The 22,906-nt window shown below is 35.6% G+C and overlaps 1 protein-coding gene across 1 annotated transcript in view; it reads left to right on the top strand.

Annotated features, from left to right (window-relative positions):
• The window catches only part of LOC106878085 (mitogen-activated protein kinase kinase kinase 4), a 206,718-nt gene that overhangs the window by 86,044 nt on the left and 97,768 nt on the right, over positions 1-22,906 (top strand). The window contains exon 10 of the mRNA XM_089338617.1: positions 16,549-16,682. Within this exon, the coding sequence (XP_089194743.1) occupies positions 16,549-16,682 (134 nt within the window). The remainder of the gene's footprint in view (positions 1-16,548; positions 16,683-22,906) is intronic.

The following is a 22,906-nucleotide window of genomic DNA, read 5'->3' as shown; positions in this document are numbered from 1 at the left end:
GGTGCCACGCAGTGGGACTGAACCCAGAACCATGTAGTTCATTAGCAAGCTACTTACCACACATATATACAGGGTGCGGTGAATAAACTGTCATCTAAATTACGCAAAATGAAAATAAAACTGACATCTCATTTTAACAGATATACTTACCAAAATTACATAAAAATATCTTGAAATACTAAAGAATAAATTTTTTCAATAAAATCGCCATTGGCTTCAACTACAGCATCCTGACAGCTTCAGAATCTCCTGCAGCTCTTCTGGAGGGTATCTTTGTTTAAGCTGGTGAATGCTGCCATAATCCTTGCCATCAGTTCATCTTTGGTGTTACTAGGAGTTACTCAACTTCACCCCACACATAATAATCAGGGAGGTTGCAGTGTGGAGAGTAAGGTAGCCAGATGTTAGGGGTGATGTGGTCGCAGAAATTGTCTGACAGCCATGACTAGGTTCTTCTGCTTGTGTGGTATGGTGCAAAATCCTGTTGCCAGACATAGGGTCTTCCATCAGCCACCCTCTTGACCCAGGGCAGCACTGCCTCCTCTCCTCCAGGCACTTGATATAATCCTCCGTGTGGAGTCTGAGTCCATATGGGAAGATGATTGGAGGCATAATGTCGCAATCACTAGTGATCACTCCAAACACCATGATGTTGACTGGATGTTTGATTTTTATCCCTCTCAGTACGTGTCCTCAGATTGACACTCAAACACTCTGAAATGTTCATATTGGTGCTTCCAGCATGAATGCCAAGCAGTACAATATGTCATTCCCAAATTTCTGGCAGAGTGAATTGCATCACGGTGCCCAACTTAAGTTACTATACTGCGTAGTTGACAAAATCAAAAACAAACAATGCGCATGCACGTAATTAAAAATATAAAATGGTGACAATTTACCCATTGCACCCTCTGTGTGTGTGTGTGTGTGTGCGTGTTTGTGCACGCGCGCACATGTGTGTGTGTGTGTGTGTATGTATATAAGGGTGTCCCAAAATTAAGGCAAGCAACTTTTTTCAAGTTTGCTAAAGCAAAGTATTGTTATATTTTGGAACTGAGCATTGCAATGCAATGGTAAGGAAACACAACTATGACACTACCACATTTATTTGATCTGACCACCTCTGTTTAAAATCACAGCCTTAAGTCTAGGAGCAGATGCTTCACACATGGCACACAGCTGTTCTTGTGGAATGCCCATTCCTGGCACAGTTTTGCCTTCAGAGCATTGAGTGAAGCGTGAAAAGTGCTCAAGACCCTTGTTTTCAAAATGGACCGAACAGAAAAATTCAATGGGTTCAGATCAGGGCTCCTTGAGGTCCTATGAATGACAAAATGTTTTTCTGAATCCAGAAATACTATCGAAACGCTATCTGAATGCGATCGATGCCAGGACCGCCTGACTGGCCCCCGTGCCAGTGGCACCTAAAAAGCACTACCTGAACATGATCGATGCTAATGGCATGTAAAAAGCACCCACTACACTCTCAGAGTGGTTGGTGTTAGTAAGGTCATCCAGTTGTAGAAATATTGCCAGATCAGATTGGAGTCTGGTGCAGCCACTGGTTCTCCAGACCTCAGTCAAACTGTCCAACCCATGCCAGCATGGAAAATGGATGTTAAAGGATGGTGATGATGATGATGATGATGATGAGTATTGTCTGTTTTGAGCTGTGGGATGGTGCCAAGTCCTGTTAGAGGCTCCAAGGTGTACCTTGAAAGTGCTCATTCACCCCTGGAAGCAGTTCAGCTTCCAGAATGTCACTAATGTATCGCTGGATGTTAATTTTAACACCTGAGGGTACAAAAATGAGAGGAAACCTTTCAGCGGCTGTTACAACTACCCAAACCCTGACTGTGAATTTTGACATCAATTTATGAGTCTACCCTCGATGGAGCCAGATACTCTCCAAAGTCGGTTATTCTGGTAGTTTACTGTCTGTTTGGTGTCAAATTGTTTTTTCTTCAGTGAACATCAGGTTGGACAGTGTGCCTTCAGCAATCTGACGTAGTATAAGATGACTTCTTTCCAGTCTTATTGTCTTATAAACTTGCATGAGCTCATGGTGGCAGATCATCTTGTAGGGGTGGGTCCTGAGATCCTCCTTCAGCACTTAATACATTGATGTTTGGTTTATTTTTGCTGTGGCAGCCACTTTTCTGACAGAACGATAAGGATTTCACCATATGTTTTCTCTGGTACTTTTGATAAGCTGAGAGATCCACACAGGTCAATCAACAGTGGAACCAGTATTTTGAAATTTCTTGACAATTTTCCAGACTGCTGTTCAGTTAATTTTAAGCTTTTTGCAATAGTTGTATTATTTTCGCCTCCTTTGTCGAAGGTTATCATTGTATTTTGGTTATCTAATTTATAAATCTGAATATATGAAGTCTGAAAGAAAAAGAAGACATACTAAGCTTCTACAATGATGTGTAATTTTCATATCTGATTGTGAATTTATAGAGGTGTGGGTTCAATTCCCAGGCGTACGGAAAATTCACTTTTTTCCATCGAGGGCTTATATGTTCCAATATTAGACTATTTTCTTTCATTAATACATGATGATCGCTTATAAAATTATTATTTACAGAATTATCACTCATCACTGCTTTTCAAATCATCGCAGAAAATGTATGTTTGTTTAAAAAAAACAACACTATGAAATTATAGTTGTTAAATCTAATGGGAAATCTGATAGAAAAGCTTTAAGAAAGGTTTTTGGGATACATCAGTGTCAGTAAAGACAGAAAAGCTGCATTGCTAACAGAAGTTCGAAAATTTGTTAATGAATTCATCATACAAATTTATGAAGTGAGCTTGATGACTGGACATTTGAACAGAGCGCAAACAAGAATAATGAAGATATCTGTACATGGTTATGCACATTCACTTAATTTGGTACTGCCTCAGTTAGTATTCTTGAATACTATGCACATTCACTTAATTTGGTACTCCCTCAATTAGTATTCTTGAATGTTGAATTTTCTTCCAAACTCTAAAAGGATTTTCAACTTTTTTCTCAAGTCAATGGCTTGAATAACCTTACTGGTTGAAGTCGGAAAGTGATTTCTAAAGTTACCTGAGACACAGAATTATTCATCTTGATAAGTATCCATTTTGTCCAACAAAATTACTGCATTTTCTGGAGTATTTTGCAGCAGAAAATCCAGATGTTTGGAGTGTTTCAGAATTAGGACAGGCAAGATTTTCAGTTTAATTTTTTTTTTTTGTGATTTTTGAAACCATATCAAGTGGCTCAGAAATTCTGTTTTCAATTCTTCAAAAAGTTCGCTTGAAATTTGGAGGTGTATTCATGAGGTTGAGAACTTCAAAAAACAATTGGTTGATATTATCACAGTAGATGTTAATTGTTGTATTAATCAAGATGTGAGATTAGGCTAACTGTCTATATTACAAACAGAAGCAAAGTTCTTAAATATTTAACATCAGACTTAAGGGAAAGCTGAACATGAATACAGTAATCCCTCACCATATCATGGTTCACCTATTGCGGTTTATTATTTAAGTTTATGTCGATTCCTCTGTGGTGTTGTTTTGCATTCAAAATAAAATAAATATATACAAATTATAGAAATAATAAAAAAAATATACAGTACTGTCTCTACTTGTGAATTTTTAGCTATCAGTTGAGAGATTACTATACACACATATTAGGATATAGGGATCAACTTAACTGTGATTGCTCAGCCATTAGTTATCTTTAAGATGTGAGAATGCTGAATCATGTTGAAACTTTATCCTTGATTTGTTTGGTGAGAGCTGAGTTGTGTTCTCTTTGAATGTCATGAGAGCTCTGGCTGATCTCTAGCACTAAACTGTTTAACTGAAGAAAAAAGTGTGAATCCAAGGACACTTGGGATGATGTTCTAACTGGTAGTCTGATCTGCAAACCAGTTGATTGAAAAAAATGGTGTTCACATTAAGACTGCATGTCCCAACTGTGGCTCACTACAATATCAAGAACAACAAGTTTGAAGAATTTGATTGCTGTGTTCTGGATGGTGTCGCTGAACCACTAGGGAAGCGTGGTTGACCTCAAGAACCAGATGTTGTTTTAAGAACCTTGTTTATCAACATTTTGTATGAAGTTATTGTTCACATGGAGCAAAGATTTAAAACATCATTGTCTTCAATCTTTGGTTTCAGGTTTGTTGAATTGTTGAATCCAAAGCTTTTTCACATTGATGAAAAAAATTTTTGATGGAAGCCTTTTCATCTTTGAATATCTATAAAAACATTGGATGTAGATGGATTGAAATGTGAGTTGAAATTAGTTTTTGCTGCAGATTTTGCAAAGCAAGTGTCAAACATCCAGGAAGTCACAGACATAATATGGGGGGGGGGGGGCTTGAACTGAATCAAGCTCTGGCCAAAGTAACAAAATTACTATGTCTGATTCTGACCATACCTGCCACATCTGTTTCCTGTAAGAAATCGCTTTCTTCATATGAGGTGTTCTCAAAGTGAAGAGAGATTGAGTAATTTGGTCTTCATTCCCATGAATAAAAAACTTTTGAAGAAGATGAAGGTAGAGCATGATACTGATACATTTTATACCAAAGTGATTGATAAATTTGCCAAAAAGAAATGAAGAATTGAGCTGATTTACAAATAAATTTTAAATAGCTCATTATTTGTAGGTTCTATTATTTCCTCAGATTTCTCTTGTAACCAATGATAGTCATCATTGTGTAGAGAACAACCATGTGAACCAAAGGAGAATGGTGACAGATGGAAGAGGCTCCTTTTAACACATCGCATGGTCAACACAAAACATAAAATATATGACATGCGAGGGCTCACATGTGAAATGCAAGGAAATGCCAGCAAGGAAAGAGAGAGACACAACCATCAGATACATACATATAAAGAGTAAGTTTATTAGCATAGTAAACTGTGTGTCTGTGTGTGCGTGCATGTGGCAATATAAATAATAACACAGTAAATATGATAGGCCTTCGTGTACAAGAGTATGTATACATAAATATGTGTATGTGTGTGAATGAGAAATACAGAGCATGGAATAAGAGTCTGTAACATAGACAATAAGCGTTGGAACACAAAGATAGGAAGATACCAGTTTAGAGTTGAGTTACACAGTAGATAGAATGTCTGTACATAAGAGGTTGTGGCTTCTAGGCAGAGCTAAGTCACATGTCGTGAAGATGAGGCTTCTATGCCAAGCCGGTTACTTGAATACAGGAGATTCTCGCAGGTTGTTCTGGCTGTTACTTCGTGGTGGAAACAATTCACACAAACTGTTGAGATGGAACTGCAGTTGCTGTTGGTAGTGTGTACACTGGTGGCATCATGTTGACGTTGGTGACGAGACTGTAGTAAACAGTAGAATGGTGGTGTTGACGTCGTCGCTAGAAACTGGCTAGAGCTGTGTTCTGTGTGGTGGTCAACGACCAGACCTGTGAGAGATCTGAAATCGCGACCAACTGGCGTGGATAAAGCAGGCTATTTATAGAGAAAAAGGGGCTCCAGAAACATCAGAAAAGCACTCTCTTACGTGACCTTATTAGAAGGCCACGATTGGTCGGTAAGCACCCTGGTGCGAAACAGAACTGGAGACAAATGCCGCGCAAATAAGAACGAATCAGGGTGATGGACACAGCAGGGTCCAAGGCGGGCCGAAGGCTAGATGTTACCCGCTACGCTCGCATTTAAGAGTATATAACCAAGAGAGAAGCTTCCGCTACAATTGCATACCAAGCACAGGTTCAGTGGAGAGGAGCATCAAGCCCAAGGTATAGCCTGTTGTGATGTCAATTTGACTTCTTTATTCATTTAAATTATTACTTATATATATATATATATGTATATATATATATATATATATATATATATATATATATATATATATATATATATATATACATATATCTAGCTATCTCTATCTCTCTATATATAGTTCTTATACCAAATAGTGATATTTTAAAATCATTTAATATGTACATTTCAGGTTTGCGTAATATGTAATAGGAAATGCATCTATTGTATAAACCTTCCTCAGTTAAAGCATTTCAAAAACTGAAGAAATTGGTTGAAAAATTTCTATATATAGTAAGTCTTTTACTAAATGCATTTCCTCACATTAAAATTAGTTCAGTGGTGAGTAACTTTTGGTGGGGAGAGTAAGGCTCTTCTGTCCCACTCTGCCTTAGTGATTGGCCTGTATCATGGACTGTGTACTTTGGTTTCCAAGTCACCCTTTACCACTTGAGATATTGAGTGAAAGCTTTAAGTGTTCTGTCTATTTATATATTGTGAACACCCACAAATGAACTCATCCCAAAGCATTCATTTGGTTGATTGTGCCTTTAGATCATGACATGTGAGGTAGAAAATAGATGATAGGATTATTAGTACATATTTCTATGTATTTTGGCATGCATTACATAACTTTGTATGAATTGCATAACGTTGTATGAGATATGGAATAAAAAAAAATCGTCTGTTTACAGAAACAATTGTTATGTCAGTTTGACTTAACCGTTCCTCATTTAAATTATTACTTATATATATGTAGGCGCAGGCATGGCTGTGTGGTAAGTAGCTTGCTTACCAACCGCATGGTTCCGGGTTTGGTCCCACTGTGTGGCACCTTGGGCAAGTGTCTTCTACTATAGCCTCGGGCCGACCAAAACCTTGTGAGTGGATTTGGTAGACGGATACTGAAAGAAGCCCGTCATATATATGTATATATGTGTGTGTTTGTATGTCTGTGTTTGCCCCCACTCCAACATCGCTTGACAACTGATTCTGGTGTGTTTATGTCCCCGTAACTTAGCGGTTCAGCTAAGAGACTGATAGAATAAGTACTAGGCTTACAAAGAATAAGTTCTGGGGTCAATTTGTTCAACTAAAGGCAGTGCTCCAGCATGGCCGCAGTCAATTGACTGAAGCAAATAAAAAAAATATATATATACATATATATAGCTACCTCTGTCTCTCTATATATTGTTGTTATAGCAAATAGTGATATTTTGAAATCATTTAATATGTACATTTCAGGTTTGCATAATATATAATAGGAAATGCATCTATTACATAAACCTTCCTTAAGTGAGATAGTGGAGAGGAGAAGAAAGGATAGTGCAAAAGATTCATAATTTCTTAAATTTTCTTTATTATAGCATATAAATGTATTTATAGGGGAAAAATATTGATAGACATCAATACATGCGAGAGTGATAAAGAAACGAGGAGGGTTGTCTTTGGATGTGCTAGAAACAACAGCCAAATCTCCCTTAAATCACTCACTTTCCCTTCTAAAAATATTAACTATTTTTTTCTTTTTTACTTAAAATGCTCTTCCCATGGTTTTGAAGTGCAAAACAATTGGCCAAAGTAGGTCCAGAGTGGGAGGGAGGTGTAAGAAAAAAAGTTTTCAAAACCGCTTCTAGAAAAAGAAAATTTTTGGATTGGAGTACTATGTAGTATATAACCATTTGGTTTGAATAATTGAAGTAGCAATGTATAATTTTCACACCCAGTATTAAAGAGAAAACATAGTCATGGTCTTAGATTATATTTGAGAAGGATTATGAGGGTACAAAATACAGGGCCATGTATGGGGCAAGAATAAGTTAGAGGAGGTTATTTTAAATTCAATTAGCACTTCTTTTAAGTCTTAAATACAGAGTTAAACTGGAGAAATTTGAAAGTTGGAGGAATAGAATAACAAGTTGGTCACTGAAATGAGTTAGAAGGATGAACAATTTGATAGGAACTAAATCAGTTTTAAGTAAAGCTGAAGTTAAACAGTATGTTTGTGTATTACATAATCAGTACATTATAGTACTGGCAGGGCATTTTGTTAAGTTGGGAATAGGTAGTGACTTTAGCATTAAAGGTAATAGTATATATATTTTTCAGGTTGTACCAGATAAAGTTATCAATGTAATACTAAAATTAATACCTGAAGTGGAAAAGTTGAGTGGTTCCAACTTGGAAGAGAAAGATAAGGTTATTGTTTTTTTTTTAATTCTTAAGTTACACAAAGTACCATACAAAAGTAGATTTATTGTGGGTGCCAGAAAATATACTAAGAAACAACTATCTATATTGATTAAGGAAGCTTTAAATGTTAGTTCACACTTTATGAGATACTGCAAATAAATCTTTTGCAATTTTGGAGTAAGCCATGTTGGGGAATAAGGTCCAGTAATGAATTTTTAAACAAACTACAAAGAATCAAGTCAAAGTAGTTGCATGTTTATGATTTTTCTACACTGTATACTAATCTTGATTTGAAAGGAGGTGAATAAGGTATATTTAGTGGTATATAGTATTTTATAAAGATTATTTATAAGTATATTTCCATTAAAAACAGTGAGGGTTTTTTGCCTAAGTGCAGGTATAATCGTTATACATGTTTTAGTAATAGTAGACTAAGGAAGATGGCCAGCTTTATCATTAATAATGTATATGTTACATTTGCTGACAAAGTTTTTAGACCCTTTGGGTGCATGTTTGTATATGTGTATTTATCAGTGGCAAAACATTCAGAAACAGAGAAGTTGAAAATAGTCTTTCAGGTTTTTTTTTTTACAGGAAAAGGACTAAGTTTCTTTGAATGTGGCATTAAAGCTATTCAGCTAAATGTAGTTTACATTCAATTTTATGTCCTTTCTGGTAAAATGCTATCACTTTCTGAATACCCTAATATATATATAATCTCTCTTTCTGTCTTCTTTCTACCATCCTGTATCTCCCCTCCTCTACTTCCTTTTCTTCCTTTCGCTTATTTTTTCTTTCTCTTCTCTTTCCTTTTGTTCTTCTTTTCCAGTTTATCATTTCTTTTTCCCTTTTTCTCTTTTTCCCACTTCACTCATCGTATACTTATTTCTTTTCACTCCTCTTCCCATGCCTGTATCATTCATTTATCATTATTCTTTAAGTTTGTTCAAGTTTTCTCAACTGATCAATAGACCAAGTGAGCAAACCGATCAATGAACAAACCTGAAATGACTATTGGAAACAGTTGTAAGTTGAATTTGCAACAATAAAGAAATATGTAAAGACCATTATTTATCTCTTGTCTTATATATATACACACACACGTACATATAATATATATATATATATATATATATATATATATATATATATATATATATATATATATATATAATGTGTGTGTATGTGTGTTATAAATCTTGATATGAAATCAAGTAGATTATAACTCAAGAAATTAGTTCATACACTATAGGTGTAGAATTAGTATGCTACATTAGACGTAAACATTAGCAAATTCCCTTTTTGCAAGCCTCATGAAAATTTACAATACATAAACAAATATTCTGGCAATAATCATAGAAATTCTGGTCAGCAATATTAGTAATCATATTTTGGACATATCCTTTAATGAGAAATCTTTTAATCATGCTGCTTGTTACTATATCAATGTATTAAAATGGGATAAATTCAAAGACAAAAAAAAATGCACAGCGTACAAGCCTAAAATAATATACAAACAAGCAAAAATGGGAAAAGAAGAATATAGTTCAACTCTGCTTTTAGCATGAACAAAGCTTCTAACATAATTAGACACTTTATAAAGCTAGTACACAATAATGGGCATGCACACACATGCATGCACATGCACACTTTCACATACACACAAACTTCTTCATACATTCAGAAAAGCTAAATACAACTTTGTTTCCCCAACATCTGGCCTCAGAAGGAGAAACGAGCTCAAAAAATATTAAATATGTAATTCTGTTTGTGTGTGGAGAGAGAGAGAGAGAGAGACACACACACACGCACACACACACACACACACAGAGAGAGAGAGAGAGAGAGAGAGAGAGAAAGAGCTCTGGATGATGTCTGTAATATTAGCAGAGAAATATATGCTATTGCAAATTTTAAATAAAATATCCCAGCCAATATCATATACATGCTCATATCTTGTACATGTATTAGTGGAATAGTGCATATGGCTTCACTATCATTAGTTTGAGAACAAAAATTTCTAGTTTGTGTCTAGTCAGGTATTAAGTATATACTAGGAATAAGACACCTGATCAGGGCTAGATTTATAGGGGGTCAAAGGGGGCAATTGCCCCAGGCATCCACTAGATATAGGGCCCCTCTGTTATGAAGGGTATATAGCATTCGGTACAGGAAGTCCCCCACTGCTCAGCAATCTTTCTTGCAGGGGCTCACTTTCAATAGACAAGCATATTTTTTTTTTATAAATAACCATAGTTTTAACTACATTAGTGACATCAATTCATTCAATTAAGAAACACTTTGCTACCCAGTCCCAAAGTAGCTATAATTCCTTTGGAAATTAATTGTAGCTGCTTTTGGAACATTGACAGGCAACAAAACACTCCAAAGAATGTATATATATATGTGTGTGTGTGTGTGTGTGTGTGTGTGTGTGCGTGCGCACATGTGAGAGAGAGAGAGAGTATGAATATATATAAAGATAAAGAGATTGATAGAAGGAAGTTATTGTCTCTAATTCAAATTCATCCTTTCAACACAAGACTGAGCAGTGACTACTGGCTATTAAAGACGCACACACATTGAAAATTGTTCTTATTTCATGAAAGAGCAAGTAATGAATATGTTCCAAAATTTAAATTTTGAATTTAGTTTTAATTATTACATCTCTCAACAGCTCAAATCATTTTTGCAGCATTAGAATAATTGCTTTTATGCTCATGTTTTTCATTAAATCAAATTTTTTTCTTTCTTTCGTTTTTCACTTTTTTCGTCATCAAATACTTGAAATAACTACTGGGGAGTGGGGCAGAATTAGTAACTACCAATTTCTCATTGTTTCTTCACTACTTGTTTGAAACAATTACATTGCAAGTATTGCATCGCCATTTTGTATTCTTGCATCATCTTTTGGAGTAAACATTGGCCACCATTGTTGTTATTGCAGTTGAGGCAGTTTGAAACAGTCAGGTAACAGGTACTTTATTTTCAAGATATCCTTCCTCAACTTTGACCCACTTGTTATTGAGGTTTCTAATAAAACATCTAGATAATTTTTGGTGTTTAACAATCTAAATTCTTTTCTCTGTTGGGCTCCAAGTCTATTTTTTTCCCATGCTAATGCCTAATTTGATAATTTTCAATTTTCAAAAACTTTTGTCTGAACTGGGGCAAAATGAGTAACGACTAATTTCAATAATCTCTTCTTTTTCACAGCATGGTGCATAAATATATCAGGAAGAGAGCCAGGTGGAATTCTGCTTTAAGTACTCCATATAACCCATCATAACTTTTTAAAATTTTTTGTAATTTTTAGAAAATTTTTGCAAATTTGTACTCTACATGCGGGAATTCATACAACTTTGCAAAAACAAAACAAAAAGTTTTGTGTGCGATTTAAGGGCTGTTATTCTTTAGCACATCTCATGATCACCTGATATTTGAAAAATTAAAATAAAATTTTTTTGCATAGTTACAGGAATTCTCATGTGTAGAACACAAATTCACAAAAATGTTTTGAAAATTCAAAAAAATTACAAAGTTATGAGGGGTTATATGGGTTGCTTGAACCAGAATTCTGCTGAGAGCCACTCCAGTAGATCATGAAGAAGCTAGAGAAAATATTTTGAGTTTTTTGATTTAATCGAGTTTCATTAATTTCATATGCCATTTTCCCATGATTCTCTTTGATTTGACCTAGATATTTTAATTTTTGTTGAATTTCTGATCTTTCTGGTGTCTAAGAATGGATATTGATGTGTATGAGTTTTTTACCAAATGTAATTCTAGAGAATTGAAGAGGCAGATTTACCTTATTTTGCACAGGAGTGGCTGTGTGGTAAGTAGCTTGCTTACTAACAACATGGTTCCAGGTTCATTCCCACTGCGTGACACCTTCGGCAAGTGTCTTCTACTATCGCCTCGGGCTGATCAAAGCCTTGTGAGTGGATTTGGTAGACGGAAACTGAAAGAAGCCTGTTGTATATATATATATGTGGCCTGTCTGTTTTCCTGTGTGTTCCTACCGTTGTTCAAAAAAAAGTTTGTTTTCCGTGTTCTGTTTATGTTCTCATTTTTCATTTTGTCCACGTTTCTTTGTGACATCCTGTACCCAGATATGCATCTATATGTACATGTAGATGTAGGTATGTACATACATGTACGTATATATGCATATACTCATATATTATTTGTATTATTATATATATATATATATATAATGTATAGTTTTAGGGAAAATAACCAAGTTACAAGAACTCATCGTTTCAGTTTCAATTACGGAAAAATATGGATAAGTACTGTTTTTTCTTTGCTAAATATTTTCTACTATTTGAAAATAATATGTATTCTTGTTTTTTATATTATTCATTTGGTTCTTTAAAGATTATTTTTAATAGATAACTTATTTAACACTAAATTATTTAGAAGTTATAGTTTCATTTCAACATAATATTAGAACTTCGATTTGAATAGTGTTGATATATTTTCGATTGTTTTTGATTAATAATATTTGATTAATAATTAGTCTTTATTGTTTATAATATAATTAAAGGTTTTTTAATTAAAACTTTGTATATATATATAAAGTTTTATCTTTTATTCTTGATAATTTTTTTCATTCATAATTTTTTCATTCATAATTTTTTCATTCATATTTTTATTTTTACGTTTGTAGAAATAAATATTCTTGTATTTTTCTATTATTCAATTGATTTTTTAATGATAATTAAATAAACGTTTTTAGTTTTAAATAGTATAGCTTTAACTATAACACCGGTTAAATATGTACTAATTTTATCTTCATTATTATTTTAAACTTAAACTTCGTTCAAATTGTATTTAAAACAATGATAATTTAAAACAATGATAATTTATGTAAGCTGGTTTTTGTATGTAATATACATGTTAGCATATATTATAATGGATGAAGGGATGATTATTGAATGTTTATTGTTTTGATATTTTGATATTTTTTCTATCTTTATAAAATAAGTATTTCATATAATTTCATTTGGTACTTATTCTTGGTTGAGATATATATATTTATTTATTTTAATTATTGTTCTACTTTCGACCTGAAGATTAGCTATATTTTTGAATAGAATTTATTTTTTCGATAATTTCAATTGATTTTAATTGATTCTAATCGATTTAAATTTCCTTTCTATTTGAAAATTAGTTATGAAACATATGTAGTCATTTTATTATCTTTATCTTATGATATTTACTTTGTTTTATATTATACTCATTTATTGTGCTTTTATTGTTAATTTTTCTATATGTGATAGTGGATTTTCATCGATGAGTTCTTGTAACTTGGTTATTTTCCCTAAAACTATATATTTTATATATATTTTATCTATAAAGCTCAATTTAATTTTGATTTTTTTATAAATTGATTTTAATTGAGTTTTTACCTGTAATTTTGGATTTTGTCCCTAATATTATTATATATATATATATATATATATATATATATATATATATATATGTATATATTTGTGTGTCTGTGTTTGTCCCCTTAACATCGCTTGACAACTGATGGTGGTGTGTTTACATCCTCGTAACTTAGCTGTTTGGCAAAAGAGACCGATAGAATAAGTACTAGGCTTCCAAAGAATAAGTCCTGTGGACGATTTTCTTGACTAAAGGTGGTGCTCCAGCATAGTCGCAGTCAAATGACTGAAACAACTAAAAGTAAAAGTATTTATGAAAATATTTTTTGCCCAAAGTCAAACGTGCAGTAAATATTGCTCATTGTGTCCACGATATTCGTCCTCATCTTGTTTGTTGTTAACACAACGTTTCGGCTGATATACCCTCCAGCATATGGCGTAGTGGTTAAGAGCGCGGGCTACTAACCCCAAGGTTCCGAGTTCGATTCACGGCAGCGACCTGATTAATAATAATAATAATATAATAATAATAATAATAGTAACATCGATAGGAATGAGAACCCAGGTTCGAAATTTCCCCAAGACACCTGACGAAGGCTGGAGGGTATATCAGCCGAAACGTTGTGTTAACAACAAACAAGATGAGGACGAATATCCGTCAAATGTAGATAATGTAAATAATGTAAATTAACTATTAGTTATGAGTGCTGTATCATCTGTGGAGTCCAGATCTGTGATGGTTACTACTGGCACTCTTCAAAGTTCAGATCAGTGGTTCAAGATTGACTTGATACCAATCCCAAAGCCAGGAAACTAACTACCGAGGAATTGCACTGTCCAACATCTCACTCAAAGTCATCAACTGAATGATCCTCAACAGGATTCAACAGGTGCTTAATAGCCATCTGAGACCAAATCAAAATGAATTTAGACTAGGGAGATCCACAACATCTCAGATCTTGGTCCTGAGGCATATCATAGGAGTTAACTCAAGACCACTACATCATCATCAACAGCAGCAGCATCATTTAATGTCCGCCTTCCATGCTAGCATGGGTTGGATGATTTGACTGAGGACTGGTGAACCAGAAGGCTGCACCAGGCTCCAATCTGATCTGGCAGAGTTTCTGCAGCTGGATACCTTCCTAACACCAACCACTCCGAGAGTGTAGTGGGTGCTTTTACATGCCACTGGCACAAGGGCCAGTCAGGCGGTACTGGCAATGGCCACGCTCAAAATGGTGTTTTTTACGTGCCACCTGCACAGGAGCCAGTCCAGCGGCACTGGCAATGACCTCGCTCGAATGTTTTTTCATGTGCCACCGGCACAAGTGCCAGTAAGGCAACGCGAGTAAAGATCACGCTCAAATGGTGCTATTTACATGTCTCTGGCATGAAAGCCAGACAGCTGCTCTGACAATGATCACACTCAGACAGTGCTCTTAGCGTTCCACTGGCACAGGTACCAGTCATCGAATTTGGTTCAATCACGATTTCGATTTCACTTGCCCCAACAGGTCTTCGCAAGCCGAGTTTAGTGTCCAATGAAGGAGGGTTGACATGGGTGCCAGTCGTCGAATTTGGATTGATTTCATTTGCCTCAATAGGTCTTCGCAAACAGAGTTTAGTGTCCAATGAAGGAAAGGTATGCATAAGTGGGCTGGCTACACCCTGACAGAGGCCTCGGATTATGGGTCTCACTTGGCTTGCTGGGTCTTCTCTCACACTGCATATTTCCAAAGGTCTCGGTAACAAGTCATTACCTCGGTGAGGCCTAATGTTCGAAGATCGTGCTTCACCACCTCATCCCAGGTCTTCCTGGGTCTACCTCTTTCACAGGTTCCCTCAACCGCTAGGGTGTGGAACTTTTTCACACACCTATCCTCATCCATTCTCGCCACATGACCATACCAGCGCAATCATCTCTCTTGCAAACCACAACTGATGCTTCTTAGGTCTAACTTTTTTCTCAAGGTACTTACACTCTGTCGAGTATGCACACTGACACAACACATCCATCAGAGCATACTGGCTTCATTCCTTGCGAGCTTACGCATGTCCTCAGCAGTCACGGCCCATGTTTCACTGCCATGTAGCATGGCAGTTCATACACATGCGTCATACAGTTTGCCTTTCACTCTGAGTGAGAGGCCCTTTGTCACCAGCAGAGGTAAGAGTTCTGCCATTATAACTTTCACGGATTTCAGCAACGAGTTTGACAGCAACCATTACAAAATGTTGAAGATCCTTTGAGCATATGGCATTCTAGACATTGCAAAGGCCTATGAGAAGACCAGAGCAAATGTGTTGTCATCTAATGTAGAAATGGAGTTTTTTCAGAATAGCTATCCCATATATATGGGAATTTCTTCAATTTTGTCAGGATTTTCCCTTTTTTTTTTTTTCATGCATTGCAAAACAATGGAAACTTTTTAAAACAAAAGTTTTTAAAATCGATGCCTTTTAAATGTTTGTCTCCCCTGCCACACACACACACACTCATCATGCCTTTGGAACAACAACAACTAAAATGATATATCTTTCTTTTTCGTAATTTTTTGTCATTAATCGTATTCATATTGTATTCTCCATTCTGAAACATTTGTAACTCACATTAAAGAAAGAAAAAATCTTACCTCCTCTTCCCTCCGTCATTGTACTTTTCACAATGAAGGAAAAATCAAACACTAGAAGTGGAAGTGTGAGAAAAAAATTTGAATTTCATAAAGTTTATCTATAAAGCAACATTTTCAGTCATTTATTTAAACTTTCTCTGCTAATTTGTCAAATACAATTACATGCAATAGATGGGTTTTGAGATTTAAATTTTTTAATTTTCCAAGATTTTTATTCTTGTGTATGTGGGGGCCCACTGAATTTGAGGTGCCTTGGTACACCACAGTTCAAATCCAGTCTTGTATCTCATAATGATTAGAAATAAGGCTAATAGTTCAAAACTTTATCCTCTTATTAGCATTCACTCAGTTTAGACATTTATGCTTAAAAATATTGAAGAAAATGTAAAATCGAAATAGCATCCCAACTACTCTTTCTTAATATATGTCCTTGCTCTGTTTTCTATACTATAATTTTGTAGATACATAAAACACTAATGCAGTTTAATGTAATATGTTGCCAGTTCCTTTTGTTCTCTTTATAGTATCATCGAGAACTACAACGTCTTGTATCAGATGAACAGAAAATTGAACTTGGGAAATGTATGATTAGTTTTGCAAGGGAATGGATGAATTTCATCTCTGAGAAATGGGAAAAGGGCCGAGGGCGAAGGCCAACGTAAGTATTAGTTTTTTATTTTGTTTGGGAATGTCTTCCTTCCAAAATGAACACTTTTTTTTGTATAATTTGAAAGAAATTATAGCATATCAGGTGTATATAATCCTATTTTCTCACACTTAGTAACATATTAAAATCTGTTGCAGAAAAGCTAAAAGGTATGTCAGAATGAAGAATCCAATATTGGAACAGTAAACTAATATTAAATTGATGGCTAATTAGGTTGTCTACAGATCTTTCATTGAATCATCTTACGAATTCCAGTACAGGCTACAACAAAAATTCTTTTTAATGTACTCCTGCTGGAGCAGAGCACCATACTAATCTTTTGGAGGATAGGTTGGCGATGATCAAATACTATGAAAAACTGAAAAGATTACCATCTTTTCAGTTAGTGATAGTGTACGCTTATGGCTTAAGTTGAATGATGATATCTACAATTATTTACACGATGGAAAGGATTTAAACTCACAGCTGAGATACTGCTCCAGCAATGAGGAGCACCTTAATCACCAACAAAAAGTAAAATAATTGAAGAAGTGGAATAGCTTTCACTTTGGCATGAACATCATCATCATCATCATCATCATCATCATCATCATCAATATTTAATGTCTGTTTCCCATGCTGGCATGGATTGGACTGCATGACAGGAACTGGCAAGGCCAGGGGCTACACCAAGTTCCATAGTCTGTTTTGGCTTGGTTTCTATAGTTGGATGCCCTTCCTAATGTCAACCACTCCACAGTGTACTGGGTGTTTTTTACATGACACCATAACCAGTGCTTTTTAAGTGGCATCCACACAATGCTTTTTACGTGTCACCAGCACCTGCACAATGATTTTTACATGGCACTATCACCCACACAATACTTTTTACATGGCACCAGCACCCACACCAATGCTTTTTATGTGGTACTTTGGTTTTAGGATCTCAACTTTGTTGTGGTGGACAGGTTTTCTTGAGTACAGCAATGTGCCACATATCTCAGTTGTCTCCTTCATAAGGCTCAGCATTTTGAGATCGGCCTCCATTACTTCATTCCATGTCTTCCTGAGTCTCCCTTTTTCACAACTTCCCTCCATTTTAAGTGATTTGCACTTCTTTGTGCAACTGTCCTCATCCATTCACATCACATGACCATACCAGTGCAGTCTCCTCTCTTGCTCCTTGCATATAATTTCTCTTATGCTCTGTTGCACATGCACACTGACATCGCACATCCAGCGAGCATACCAGCTTTGTTCCTTTCCAACCTTTGCATGCCCTCCGCATTCAGGACCCATATATCATTATCATGTAGTGTTGCAATTCGTACACATGCATCATACAATCTTCCCTTCAATCCAAGAAAGAGACCTTTGGTTGTCAACAGAGGTAAAAGCTCTCTGAACTTTCTCCATTCTGTGATAATTCAAAAGAAATCACTTTTGTTTTGAATGACCTTAAGAAGAGGTATCCTGATGATGCAACAGTGGATTTCAAGGCCAGTCCAAGATGGATTATGTGATTCAAGCAGTGACACAACCTTAATAACATTAAGGTCCATGGTTAAAGTGTGTCAGTAGATACAGTAGCCAAGTTTCTTGTAACATTGGTAAAAGTTATTGGGCTCGATGGCTTTGTTCCCCAGCAAACTTTTAAAACTGATGAGACCAGGCTTTTCTGAAAAAGAATGCTTGACCAGTCCTTTATAGCTAAGAAGGAAAAGTTTGTGCTGTAAAGATTACCTAACTCTTATGTTGAGAGGTAGTTACTGAGGAGACTGCAAGTTAAAGCCTCTCTTAGTTTATCATGCAACAAATCCAAGAAAACATTAGAACATTCCAAAGGCATCAATCCTATTTATGCAGATGTCAAATACCAAGCATTGGGTAAATGTTATAATTTTTGAAGATTGGTTTTTCAATCGTTTTGTTCCAGCAGTTGAGAAGTACTGTAAAGAGAAGTAAATTCTATTCAAAATCCTTTTTAGACAATGCCCTTTGGCTATTTTGGAATCATTGTTGACTTTCATCTTAATATCTCCATCATATACCTACTCCCTAACACCACCTCTCTCATGCCACTTATGGACCAGACTATTATTTCTAACTTCAAGCATAACTATAAAAAGTGTGTATCCATGAAGCAACAGAAATGGAAGAAGGCATCACACTCTATAACTTTTGGAAAACATACAATATTTGCAAGTCCATTCTTTATATCAACTCGGCATGAATGATGCATCAGAAACATGTATGAATGCCATTTGGAAGGAACTGTGTCCCCAGTTTGTGAACAATTTCAAAGGTTTTGACATTACTGATGTAAACAAAGAATTGGTGGCATTGTCAAAAGAACATGGATTTGAAAGATGATTTTCACACATTGATGCTGACAAGCAACCACTCACAAATGAAAAGTTGATGAAGTTTCATGAACAGTAACAACAAGAGGAGGTTAATGGAGGACTCACTAACCCTTTTCAAGGAGATGGATTTTAATGTTGAGTGCTTGGCTAGAATTATGGGAATTGTTCTTTATAGAGTTATTCTGGATGACAAGAAGAGTAAAATCACTTAAGGTACTCTAGACAAATTCTTATTACATGTTGAAAGTCAACTGTCTGAAATGGAAACATCTGATAATGAACTGATTTTCAACTTCAATGTCAGCAATATTATCTTCGCTTCTGTTCTAACCTCCATTTCTGGCCAATCAAACACATTGGTGTCACCAATTAGGTTAATGTTTGTTTTATTCATATTCTTTTATTTGTTTCAGTCATTTGACTGCAGTCATGCTGAAGCACCGCCTTTAGTCAAACAAATCCACCCCAGGACTTATTCTTTGCAAGCCTAGTACTTATTATATCAGTCTCTTTTGCCGAATCTCGGAGTTACAGGGACATACAGCAAAATTGGTTGTCAAGTGATGGTGGGGGAAAAACACTGACACACAAACGTACATATGTATATATATATATATATATATATATATATATATATATGATGGGCTTCTTTCAGTTTCCATCTACCAAATCCACTCACAAAGGTTTGGTTAGCCTGAGGCTATAGTAGAAGACACTTGCCCAAAGTGCTACGCTGTGGAACTGAACCTGGGACCATGTGATTGGTAAGCAAGCTACTTACCACATAGCCACATTTTTTTTGAAACTTTTACTTTTTTAAAAAATTTTTCCTAAATTTATCTTCTTGAATTGCATTTCGAAAACTGATTATGTTACTCTTCAGTGTTGTTAAACAAAGACTTGTCGGGATAAAACATTAGAGTTAATGACTGTCAAACTTGGTGCATAAGAAAATTGGACATTTCATTCTTAATGACCTGATATATCATCATCATCATCATGGGTTAGATGGTTTGACTTGAGCTAGTAAGATGGAGAGCTGCACCTGGCTACAGTTGGATGTTACCAGTATGGGTATCTTTTACATATTACTAGCATGGGTTTTGTCTTTATGCATCACTGGTACAAGTGCCTTTTACATTTCACCCGCATGGGTGCCTTTTACATGTTACCAGCACTGGTGCCTTTTATGTGTCACCGGTATAGGTGCCTTTTACGTGTCACCAACATGGGTGCTTTTTACATGCCACTGGCATGGGTACCTTTTATTTGTCACTGTCACGGGTGTCTTTTATATGTCATCGACACTGACTATGCCCATGATTTCACTTAGCTTTACATGTCTTCTGAGACACAGCAAATTGCTAGAAGTCTCAGCCACTTGTCACCTCCATGAAACTCAACAACCAAAGATCATATTTCACCACTTCATTCCACACCTTCCTGGGTCTACCACTTCCACATGTTCCCTCCTTAGGTACTTTTTTACACAACCATCTTCATCTGTATGCATCACATGACCATATCAGTGCAGTCTACTCTTTTGCACACTACATCTGATGCCTTCTATACCCAATTTTTCTCTGAAGACACTTACACTCTGTCATAGATGCACACTGACATTGCACATCCAGTGAAGCATATTAGCTTCATTTCTTTCAAGCCTTCACATATCTTGTTCAGTCACAGCCCATGTTTTAATGTTATGTAGCATGGCTGTTTGCACATAGGCATCATACAGTTTGCCTTTCACTCTGATGAAGAGACCCTTCATTTACTAACAAAGGTAGAAGCTCTCTGAATTTTCCCTAGCCATTTTTATTCAAGCATCCTCCTCCACTGCTGTCTTAGTCACCTAAATATGCCCCTATCATTTGACAAAATCTATTTTCTGTACATTCCTAGTATTTATTGTACCTGCACATCTTCCACTCACAATGACTATTTTCTCTATATTCTTTTAGTATACTCTTTTACTTGTTTCAGTCATTTGACTGCAGCCATGCTGGAGCACCGCCTTTGGTCGAGCAAATTAACCCCAGGACTTATTCTTTGTAAACCTAGTACTTATTCTGTCGGTCTCTTTTGCTGAACTGCTAAATTATGGGGACGTAAACACACCACCATTGGTTGTCAAGCGATGATGAGGGGGACAAACACAGACACACAAACATATACACACACATACACACACACACACATATATATATATATATATATATATATATATATATATATATATATATCGACTTTACAGAGAGCTCAAAACTGATCCATTGAAAATACTTTATTATAATAATAATAACAATGAAAATGACCTATGATCATTTCAATGCAATATCCAGATCGATTCATGCATATTATAAAATATTATAAAATGTGTCTTTTCAACCAGCTTTGCATGTTTTCATAGGTCAACTATGAAAATTGTATATGAATGTTTTCTATTTTTATTGTCTGCATATTACTAATAATGATAATAATAAGGCCCTGATGAGATGTAGTATCCCATATTTTATAATATTTTATAATATGCACGAATCGATCTGGATATTGCATCGAAATGGATATTGCATCGAAATGATCATAGGTCATTTTCATTGTTGTTATTATTATAATAGAGTATTTTCAATGGATCAGTTTTGAGCTCTCTGTAAAGTCGATATATATACAAAAACTCAATTGTGAGTATTTTGCTAAGTTTGTCAACAGATACTATATTTTTGCCTAATTTTTGGTATAAAAAAATATATATAAATACATATATATATATATATATATATATATATATATATATATATATATATATATATATATACATATATATACGATGGACTTCCTTCAGTTTCCATCTACCAAATCCACTCACAAGGCATTGGTCGGCCCGAGGCTATAGTAGAAGACACTTGCCCAAGGTGCCACACAGTGGGAATGAATCCGGAACTATGTGGTTGGTAAGCAAGTTACTTACCACACAGCCAGTCCTGTGCTGTTAAACTTCCTCCAATACTGCTGCACCTCTTATGTGCCCATAGCTTGCACTAGGTACACCTTATAGAGTTCCTACATAAATCATTTCTACATATGAAGCAGAGCCATCTACCTGAAGGGGTTTGTGATTTGTCTGTTTTCTTACTTATTAGGATTTTGGTCATTGCTAAATTAACTTTGAAGCCCTTTGATTCCAGACCTTGCTTTCACGTCTGAAATTTCTTCTCTAGTTCTGATAGTGATTCAGTTTTAAGAATAAGGTCATCATCAGCATAGAGCAGCTCACAAGGGCAGCCAGTCTTAAATTCCCCTGTTATGGCTTGGTGGACTATGATAAACAAGAGGGTGCTGAGAACTGATCCTTAGTGAACTCCTACATGTACACTGAATTCAGTGCTATACATGTTGCCAACTTTCATCTTACTGACAGCATCCCTGTGCATGGCTTGTACAGCTCTCACCAACCACTCACCTATCCCTTGCTACCACATTGACCACATTATAATGGAGCAGGAAGACCCAGTCAAAAGCTTTCTCCATGTTAACAAAAGCCAAATACAGAGGTTTATTTTTGGTTAAATACTTCTCCTGCAGCTGTCTTACCAGAAAGCACTACTGATACTATAGCATCAATAGTACTTCTCCCTGACACAAAGCCAAACCGCATCTCATCTTATCTAACTGTCTTCCTAATTAGTTGAGCTATAACCCTTTCTGTAACTTTCATCACCTGGTCCAGCAATTTGATGCCTCTGTAAATATTTCTGTCTAAAGCATCACCTTTACCTTTGTAACAGTTGATTATAATACTGCTACATCAGTCATTGGGTTCATACCATGGACAACCTGATTAACTATGCAAGTGACTAGACCATATCC

This window comes from Octopus bimaculoides, chromosome 2, assembly GCF_046866305.1.
Source record: "Octopus bimaculoides isolate indiv1 chromosome 2, ASM4686630v1, whole genome shotgun sequence".
In the NCBI taxonomy this organism is placed as follows: Eukaryota; Metazoa; Mollusca; class Cephalopoda; order Octopoda; family Octopodidae; genus Octopus; species Octopus bimaculoides.
Note: the sequence above shows the minus strand (reverse complement) of the source record. Positions and strands in the feature narration are given on the sequence as shown.